Source organism: Zosterops lateralis, assembly GCF_965231275.1.
Source record: "Zosterops lateralis genome assembly, chromosome: Z".
NCBI classification, from domain to species: domain Eukaryota; kingdom Metazoa; phylum Chordata; class Aves; order Passeriformes; family Zosteropidae; genus Zosterops; species Zosterops lateralis.
The window spans coordinates 81,064,642-81,074,395 of NC_139800.1; the positions used below are offsets into that span (position 1 = coordinate 81,064,642).

Below are 9,754 nucleotides of genomic sequence, written 5' to 3' on the forward strand. Positions count from 1 at the left end.
TGTGACACCCGACAGCTTTGCCATGGGCAAGGGCAGCCTCGAGGGGTGTGCAGGGCTCCCATGGAACGGGGAGAGGCGGGAGACAACGCCTTGGAGCACCAGGACAGAGGGAACCGCTCTTTTCCCCACCCGGCTCGCACTTTGTCTCCCCGCCCTTTCGCAGGGCCAGGTGTGCAAATACGCGCTCGGTCCGTGGCGCTTTATTCCGGATAGCGACAGCAAAGGGAGCGCGGAGGCGGCTTCGGGAGCTGTGCTGGAGGGAAAGGCCTCCGGAGCAGCGTCTGAGCAGGGCTGGGCAGGGGAGCGGCTGCCGGGGGCGCGCAGGGCTGGGCAGGGCTGTGGCTACATCCTGGCAGGCTGCGGGCCGGCGGGCGGCGGCGGCTGAGCCTGCAGAGCCGGCAGGTTCAAAGCGCCCGGCGCTCCCCGCGGGCCCAGCGGCCTCGGCACGTCCCGGGAGGGCCGCGGGGGCGGCTCCAGGGCGCGGGGGCTCTGGCGCGGGGGGAGCTCCTGCCTGTCCCCCCCGCCCCGCGGGGACAGCTGCTCCAGCTGGCTCAGGTGAGTGCCCGCGCACTGCGAGCGGTCGCCCAGCCCCACCGCGTCCCTGGTCAGGACGGCGGACTTGGGTCTCTTGTGGTGGCCCGCTCTGGGGGGGCTGAGTGGGTGCCCAGGGGACGGGCTCGGTGGCCCGCAGCGGGGCCGGCCACACCACGGCTCCTCCTCTGCGGCCGGCGGGACCCGCGGTCCGGAGGGGCTCCGGCTCCTCTGGCCCCCGGCCGGACCGTCCCCCTGCTTCCTGGGGGCTTCCCCGGGGCCCGCGGCCCACGCGTGGGGTACTCCCTCGAAGATGAAGTAGGCGGGGTTGGTGTAGCCGGTGGTCGGCTCCGGGAGGCTGCGGGGGCGGCTCCTGAGGAGCACAAAGAGGGGAAAGGATCAGCATCCCCCCGCTCCGGGGCTCCGGTAGGGCTCAGCCCGCCTGGGGTACCTGAGGCGCTGCGGGGCTGTCCTGGGGCACATCGGGGGCTCTGCCGCCGGCTCAGCGTCCTCCTCCTCAAAGCTGATCCACTCTGCAAAGGCAGCGAGGTCTGGCCTCACCCCACGGCCGAGAGACAGAGGGCGAGGTGGCCCAGGGTGTCCCCGAGCCCAGGGGATGTCCCCGAGCCCAGGGCACCGGGAGGGGGCTGCGGGCGGCCGCCGTTACCGTAGAGCCTCTCGCGGGTGCCGGACCGGCCCCGGGGCACCCGCACCCGCATCCAGCCGCGCACGGAGCCCGTCTCCCCGCCGCGGTGGAACAGGAAGGTCTCGAACTGCTGGGCCGTGCTGCCGATCGCTGACCTCAGGGCGAGGCAGCACTCGCCTGCGGGCACAGTGTCAGCCCCCGGGGCTCGGGGGACACAGGAGCCCGCCGGGAGCAGCGGCACCAGGGGCAGGGTGGGTGCCAGGGTCCCTCCTGCCAAGCTCCAGCCACCAACCTCACAGGCAGCAGGCTGTAACCTGAGGGGCTGTGCTTGGCACCCCCAGGCCATCGTGGTGGCCCCACCATCCCCACTTACCAAAGGACTCACAGCTCTCCACGCCCTTGATGCTGAGGAGCAGGTGCTGGTCCCCCAGGTACTCCAGGTCGGGCAGGATGGGGTTCAGCTGTGCACAGAGAGGGAGGGCTTGGGGGGGCTGCCACGGGGTAGGGGGCACAGGGAGGGTCTGTCCTGGGGGGTGGTGACAGCTCCAGCTCCCCTTGGGGCTCAGGGTACAGAGGCAGGGATGGGGATGAGGATGCTCCAGGGCTGCTCACCACAGGCAGATTCTTGGAAGACCAGCCCAGCTTGAGGAACCCGGGGATGTCACAGTTCTGGAAGGTGTTCTCTCCACTCCGCTGCATCTCTGGAGGGGACAGAGGGGCACACAGCTCCAGCCAGGCTAGGTCACCCCCACAGCCACCCCCAACACCCCAGGCATCCCCTCACCCTCCAGGCAGTAGGAGTGGAACTCGATGTAGCACTTGCTGCGGCTCGTGGTTTTCAGCATCACCTCGATGCTCTCCCACTCGATGCAGGCCAGCGCCTCAGGGCTGGAGCCAGGGGCTGCAGGCAGGTCCCGGCAGGTCAGGGTGTGCCAGGGCTCACCCCAAACCCGGCCTGAGGGGTGATAGACCCCAGCCCTTACCCTCCTTGGGCACAAACTGCGACGTCACTCCCACCTCAAAGGTGGCAAAGACAGGCGAGTGGTCACTGGTCACAATGTCATCCGTGCAACCTGGATGGCAGGAGGGGCTGCTGAAGGAGGGTCCCAAAGCCCTGGGGTCCTGGGCAGCACTGGCCACCCCTGGCTGCTCTGTCCCCGGGGTCTCACTCACCATAGGAGTTACAGACCATGTGGGTCTCTGGGTGTGACTTCCACAGGATGCGGTCACACCACGAGGGGACATTGATGCGCATCTAGAAAAGGGAAAGCAGCTGGTTCAGTGGCCTCTCAGGTCTGGGTCCTCCTGCCCAGAAGTGCTTCCCAACACCCCAAAAAAGTGATTTCCCTCCTTCCTAGATCCTGTTTTGGTAAGGACCAGGCTGACGGAGCTGTGGGGACTGAGCATCACCACACAGCCCCCTCAGCACCCTGCTGTCCTTGTCCCCAAACTGTCCTGCTTGGAGAGGCACCTCTGGAACTCACCCCTGTGGGCTTGGACTTCTGCCACACATAGGTGTCCCGTGTGCCCCGCTCGTAGCGGTACGTGGGAGGGAAGGAGATGTCACCCTCACCTGAAATCAGGACACACAGGTGGCATGGGGCCATGGTCCCTGCCTGTCCCCACGGGAGGCTCACACTGATGGCTGGCACCCCTGGCCATGTCCCCCAGGCTCTGGGCACTTCGTGCAGGGCTGTGCCAGGAGAGAGCTGGAGGGGGACACAGGGAGGGCTTTGGGGGCCCTGGTGCCACTGTCTCAGAGGGAGGAGCAGTGCCCTTGTCCCCACACTCACTGAACCGCAGGAACACCTTGTTCTTCTCCCGCTCCAGGCTGAGCTGGTCAACAGCCAGGAGGGCTTGAAACTCCTTCTTGACTATGTGGGTGAGGATGTCCTGTGCCGGGAAAGGGACAGTGACCCCTGGGCGCCTCTCCCCCTGCTGTCCCAGCCTGGCACCTGCAGGATCCCACCTGCACATCCATGTCCAGGCGGTAGTTGAGATCCCCGAACCAGAAGAGGTGGGTGAAGCGCAGGGTGAGGTCGAAGCCCGCCAGGCGTTTGTCCCCCAGAGCCAGGGAGTGCAGGATGTCACTGTAGTTCTGGTTACGCCTGCAGGGGGGACAGCAGCGCCGTATGAGCCACCCCGGAGACAGCTCACTCTCGTTCTGTTCCTGCCAGCTGCGGACGGGGGCAGCCCCACAGCCCCTCAGGGCTCCTCCAGCCCCCTGAGACACCCACCTGCCCCAGGCCAGCCCCGTCCTCCCCTTCCCTGCATCACCTGTGGGTTTTCTCGCTGCCAGAGGCCAGGTGGCAGTTGACGAAGCCGAAGGAAGTCCCGTTGAAAAGGAAGGAGACGCCCACAGCTCCCTTGTTCCCTGCAGGGATGTGCCACCACTGAACTCTGGGGGAGACCAGGAGTCCTGTCCTGGCCCTCAGGCTGTCCCCTCCCTCGGAGTCATCTCCCTGCCCCATCCCATCCCATCCCATCCCATCCCTACCCAGCGTGTTGGCGATCCCGGTTTTCACGCTGGAGGTGTGGACGTGGCTGATGCGCCGCTGGTGCTCCGGCTTCACCAGCACCACGATCTTGATGCTCCACAGGCACTGCAGGGCCACCTGTGGTGGGGCAGGGGGTGAGCCTGCCTGGCCCCCCATCCTGCCCCACAGCCACAGAGGATGGGGCTGGACACACAGCTAGGTCAGCAACCCATCCCTGACTCCTGGGGGATGGCACGCAGGAACACAGGATGTTCCCTGGGCTGATTTGGGGTGGGGGAGGACCTGGGGGTTGGGGTAGGAGTTTTGGGGGGTTGGCTGATGGTACCCAGCCCCCCAGGCCCGGCTGTGCCCACTGTTACCACTCGGTAGTCGATGGCCATGAGGGTCTTGAGGGAGGCGCAGAGGAACTCGACCCACTCGCGGTCGCCCAGGGAGTTCTCCTGGGTGCCAATGACGTAGATGTCGTGGGGGATGCAGGCTGTGGTCTCGTCCTGCGTGCGCCCCAAGCCCCTCGAGGTCAGCCAGGAGGCCAGGGAGCGGGGTGGGGGTGTGCTGCCTGTGGGCAGGAACACGGGTCACACAGAGCGGACGTGCCAGGCTCCCCAGCTCCTCTCCAGCACAAGTTCTGCCCTTCTCCAGGAGCTGCTGGGGATGGGAAACAGCCTGCCAGCTCCATGGATCAGCTGTGTGCACCCCAGACTGCTGCTGGGATTGACAGCCCAAAACTCTCCTGATGTCTCTGTTCCTCTGCCTCCCCAACATCCTCTAAGTAAGTGTCACTTGGAGGGTGTTGGGGAGACAGATGACAGATAAAGCCCATGGCAGCCAAATCGGTGTCTTCTCCAGCCTCCTCCTCAAACTGACAGCCAGCTCAGACCTGACGTTTCCTGAGACACCTCCCAAAGCCCAGCCAGGCTCACAAAGAGCCAAAACAATCTCCCAGGACAAGGCCACTTTCTCCTGACCCCTTACCCATGTTCCACGTCCCGACGTACACTGAGATGATCTCAGGCTCATCTAGATTGGAGTGCTGGATCTTCATCAGCTGCAGCAGCTGGCAAAAAGCCTCTCTCTTCTGCAGGAAGGTGAGGGTGTCTTAGAGAGATGGGGGGCACAGCACCCCAGGATCAGGTGGACAACACCCAGGTGTAGGAGGCAGCTTGCAGGGGTGGTTTCAGTCCTGAGACCACTGATTTTCTCCTTCCCATATTCCCAAGGGTCTCATATTCTCACAGGACACACCGTGGGCAGGGGCAGTGTCACTCACCCGTGCGCTGGGGAAGATGAAGTCCCTGCTCAGGCTCTTCTGGTTCTCACGGGAGCACACCAGCCTCACCTTGCTCTGCACACTCTGGTACTTGATCAGCTGCAGGACTGAAGGATGGAGGTCAGGGGGGCAAGGGCAGCCCCCAACTCCCAGCATGGGCAGTGTGGGACAGGGGCTGGGGCGTGATAGAGCATGTGACCCATCCCCGTGGCATCAGGCTGATGGCAGGGAACCCTACAGCCCCAAAGGATCCCATCAGCAGCCAGCAGGAGTGCAGCAGCCCCTTACTTTTATCCTGTGGGATCACCTCCTCTGAGGAGCCACTGCCTCTCTTGGTGAGGGTCACTGTCCCCGACTCCACATCCACCGTCAGGGCCGCACGCTGGGACTTGCCCACCTTCACCTGCACAGGGGGATGTGGCTCTGGAGCTGTCCCCACACCTGCCCTGCCCAGCAGTGACACCAGAGTCCCCAGCCTCACCTCGAAGTTCTGCACAGCCAGGGGCCTGGCAGCTGGCAGGGGGGCCACAGCTACACTGGGCAGTGCCAGGTTGTGCCTTGTCACCGTCTCCTGCAGCGACTTCAGCACCTGCCAGAGAAATGGGCAGTGTGCTGGGGACACTGGGCCAGCTGGGAGCCCTGGGCTGTGCTCCCACTGGAGCTTGGTTTGACAGAGGGGTTAATTTAGGGGAGGGGTAGCTGTGCCTCCCGCTGCACCGTGAGTGGGGTCAGGCACCTTCTTCTCCAGCGAGGAGAGGAGGTGGTTGACAGTGGAGATCTTGTTGAGGAGCAGCTCCAGGTCTGGATCGCTGCTGAGGAAACCCTGAAGGGGAGGATGGATAAATTTGGAGCAGCACGGTGGCACTGGACTGGTGGAGTCCTCGCTGTGAGTCCGGGCTGCACCACAAGATGTGGAGGCCCCTGGGGGCTGTGGGGGCACTCACCTGCTCCCTGGCCGGGCTGCGAGGGGACACAGGGGCTTCAAACACCCTGGTCAGGGTCTCCAGACCCGCCAGCGTGAAGTCTATCTCGCTGCAGGGGAGGAGAGAGCGGGCGAGGGGCGGTGTGGGCGTTTCCCGTGCCTTGACGAGACACTCGGCCACCAAAAGGGGACAGGGACAAGGCGGGTGGCCCCGGGCGGTGGCCCAGCTGCAGCCCCACCGCCCCCAGGCGACTGACCTGTGCAGTGCCCGGCAGGCAGTGGCGAGGGCGGTGCTGAGGTGCCGCAGCTGCGGGTGCCCGTGGCACAGAGCCTCCAGGTCCTGCACGTGGTGCGTCAGGTACTCGGCCATGAAGCCCATGAAGTCACTGGCCGGGCTGGGAGAGGGGTGAACATAAAGATCCCACCCTTGGGCATGACCATCCCATCTCCCGGGGCGGGCAGGGATTCCTTACCTGCTGTGCACCTGCTCCTGCAGCTTCTGGTGCAGCTGCTGCGGGATGTGGGTGCGGCTGGCGGGGGCAGCGCCGGGACAGGGCGCCGTGTGTCCCCAGGCTCGGGCATCCTCCCCGTCTGTGGGCAGAGCCACCAGCTCAGCGGGACCCTCCCCGCTCCCAGCCCGGAACAGCCCCCGGCCCCTCCCCGGCTCACCCGAGTCCTCCTCCGGCCCCGGGCGGTGCACGGGGTGCAGCAGGGGGGTCGCCAGCCCGTTGTTTGGGTGCTGGTAGGCACCGATCAGGTCGGGGAGGGTGCGGAAACACTTGGCTTGGATGCCCTGGATGGTCTGGGGAGGCAGAGCAGGGGAAGCACCGTCACGTCCCCTCCTCTGCCAGGGCAGCCCAGTCTGCTGTGCCCGGTGTGTCTGTCCCTCACAGTGTGCCCGCGGTGAGTGGGAAGGGCCAGCTGGGCACCAAACCCACGGGGTGAGGAGCATGGAGGAGCATGGAGACACCAGCCTCCTTCAGCAGACAGGGAATCTCCCTGTGGACACCCAGGATGTTCTTTTTAAGGTGCAGAAAAGGCAGCTGCAGAGACCTGGGTACCAGGAGAAACCCTGAGGGAACATCAAAGCCAGGGCAGGACACACCCCGTGGGGACAGACCCCGTGGGGGCAGGCTGTGACAGGGTGTGTGGCAGGAAGGGACAGTGTCGGGACGCTTTGTGCTGTGCCGAGGCAGCTCTTGACGGCACCGAGCTGGAGGGGCTGCAAAGCACCCGCATCCTGCAGCTCGAGCAGAAAGCAAACCACAGGCCGGTGCCACCTCACCGGGGAGGGGGACGAGCACCCCGGGCCCCGCATCCCGCCCACGCCCAGCTCCGAGGCACCGCCCAGGGCAGGGGGAGCACGCACCTGCACGGAGAGCAGCCCCTCCTCATCGGGGAGGATGCGGTAGGTGTAGACGTGCCTCTGGAACCTGGAGAGAGCAGGTGAGAGGCCCCGTTCTGCTGCCCACGGCGCTGTGGCAGCGCTGGGGGCCCGGCCCTGAGAGAAACACCCCATCGCCTCTGCAGAGAGAGGAACTGAGCGAGCATTTCTAGAAATAAATCATCACCCGCAGCTCGGGGTCTGTGGGAGGACGTGCAGTGTCCCCCCTGCTTCCAAATAGCACGGGACAGTCGTGATTCCACCCACTGGGGTACCCACAGCACCCTGGCTCCATGGCTTTCGGCCAGACAGAGCTGCCTGTGGGGACACTGCCCTTCCCTGCCCGTGTCACCATCCCGTGCCACCAGCCTGGACTCTGGCTCGTGCCCCACACCCCTAAGTGCTTAAATTTGCAATTTGTGCCCCACAAAGGGCCAGGCCAGTGGAGGAAAGGGGGTATATCCCGCCAAACCTGCCCACACAGATGTGAGACAAGCAGGCAGGAAGAGTGCAGGGCAGGAAGGATGCAGAGCAGAAAGGCTGCAGAGGAGGAAGGGTGCAGACAGCAGGAAGGGTGCAGGCAGAAGTGCTCTCGGGGCCTGCACACCTGGTTCCAAGAGTGGGGATGGCAAGAGGCCCCATGTTGGGGGCTGTAGCCCCAAAGCCCCAGCGTGGGAGATGCCCACAGGCCAGCAGGCAGCCCCAAACGGCTCAGTGTGCTCTGGATTTGGGGTTATCCAGTCAGCAGCCATGGTGCCGGGCAGGGCTGTGGGCCCAGCCTTCATCCTGCTCTCAAGGACAGGGCTCCACTGCCCTGACCCCGGAATCACACAAAATCCCAGTGCCAGGGAGCTCCCACCCGGCTCACCCCACTCAGAAGGCCCTTCCATGAGGTTTTGGCGGTGCCTGGAGCAGGGAGAGGCACAGAGGGGGGCAGGCAAGGCTCGAGAGCCAGCAGGCACGGGCAGAGGCAGGGCAGACACTCACAGGAGGCACAGGGCGTACGCCCCCTTCACCGACTCGCTGTCCCGCACCAGGAAGGAGCCGTCCCGCCCGGCCTTGGCCAGCAGCTCCTCGGCCACCGCCTGGCTGATGTCGCGGTGGTACCACCCTGCTGCCGCCATCCCGCCGAGCCGTGTCCCCGTCCCAGCGCCTCATCCAGCTCAGCAGGGGCTGCCGGCGGTCACAGGGGCCGCGGGGGCGGGTGAAGGGACACCAGGGGGTGGCGTGGGGACACCGGGCCGCAGGTACCCGAGCGTGGTGCTGGCTGCAGCTCCCGGCGGGTGACAGGGAGACACCGAGGTGATGCTCATGGGGCCAGGCAGCGTGGCAGGAGCTCTAGGGAGGCAGCTGGGGGAGGCTGGGGGCCCGGATGATCCTCATCACGGAGACTCCTCCAGCCTGCAGGGAGCACGGGGGCATATCAGTGAGCGCATCTTTCCTGTTGGGAGGGTCACAGGAAAAGCGGCCCTGGGCCACCATCCTGCCGTGGTGCACGGCGGGGACAGACCGTGCTGGTGGCACCCAGGGGCCCGACCTCACCCGACACACTCACCGTCCCTCACAGACGCCGTGCGGGGCTCCCCTGTCCCTTGTGGGGTGCTGTGGGCAGCGAGCTGAGCTTTCGGGCTGTCCCCGGTGGGTCACCCCGGCCCCCTGCCCCGCCACGCTGCCCACGGGGCGGCAGGGCGGGGTCACACAGTGCCCACTGCGATGTCCCCGGTCCCCGTCCCGCGGGCGGCCCCTCCGCTCGGTGATGCCGCGCTGCTCGCTCTGCCCCGCGGCGGCCGCGCTCTTCCTCCTTCTGTGCTCCCCCAGCCCCGGGGCCGCCTCCTCGCTCCTCCTCCAGCCCCGCTACCGGGGCCAGGCAGCGGCCACAGGGGGTCGGCACGGCGGGGACAGCGGGGACACTCCCGCAGCGCGCTCTGCCTCCACCTGCTCCCTCCACATCCCGCTCGGGGATCAGGGATGGGCAGAATCCTGGGAGAAGGCACTGCAGGATGACAGAAAGCCCCTGAAATATGTTTTGGGGCTGTTGGCAGGGCTTGAGCTGCCCGCTCCTGGGGAGCAGAGCTCTGCCCTTGGCAGAGAGAGATGGAGCTGCTGCCGCCACCCACAGTGGCACTCATGTCACCACCCCTGTGTGCGCCCTGCCTGCAGGTGGGAGGGAATTTGGGGGCTCCCGGGAAGGAGGGAGGCTTTTCCCAGCCGGACAGGGTTCGGACAGCACCACAGGTCCTGGATACAGCCCCAGAGGTTTTACTCCCCGTGGCCGGGAGGCAGCGGGCCCACACGCGTGTGGTGGCTCGGGCTGCCAGGGTGATTAGCAGAAATTAATTACAGATGAGCAGCAGCCACCCTCTGCTGTCCAGGTGCCTGGCAGCTCCAGGGCTGCTCAGGGGATAGATGGAGAAGTAGATTCCTGCTGGAGGAGGATGAGGATAAGGATGAGGATGAGGATGGAGTGCTGTGCCAAGCCACACTCCTGACTGTTCCCCACCCTTGG

At 65.9% G+C, this 9,754-nt stretch overlaps 1 protein-coding gene across 1 annotated transcript; it reads right to left on the reverse strand.

Moving 5' to 3' along the window:
• Nucleotides 1–342: 342 nt before the first annotated feature.
• LOC310923125 (phosphatidylinositol 3,4,5-trisphosphate 5-phosphatase 2-like) lies at nt 343–8,372 on the reverse strand (the record flags this gene model as incomplete). The annotated part of the gene is made up of 24 exons (XM_083884257.1): nt 343–904; nt 983–1,064; nt 1,199–1,354; nt 1,551–1,638; nt 1,790–1,878; nt 1,962–2,078; nt 2,161–2,250; nt 2,351–2,432; nt 2,662–2,750; nt 2,971–3,070; nt 3,147–3,285; nt 3,455–3,551; nt 3,675–3,792; nt 4,035–4,231; nt 4,648–4,750; nt 4,943–5,049; nt 5,231–5,345; nt 5,424–5,531; nt 5,679–5,765; nt 5,887–5,974; nt 6,122–6,259; nt 6,338–6,666; nt 7,234–7,297; nt 8,236–8,372. 24 exons carry the CDS (start codon nt 8,370–8,372, stop codon nt 343–345), a joined length of 3,282 nt encoding a protein of 1,093 aa, XP_083740383.1.
• Nucleotides 8,373–9,754: the final 1,382 nt, after the last annotated feature.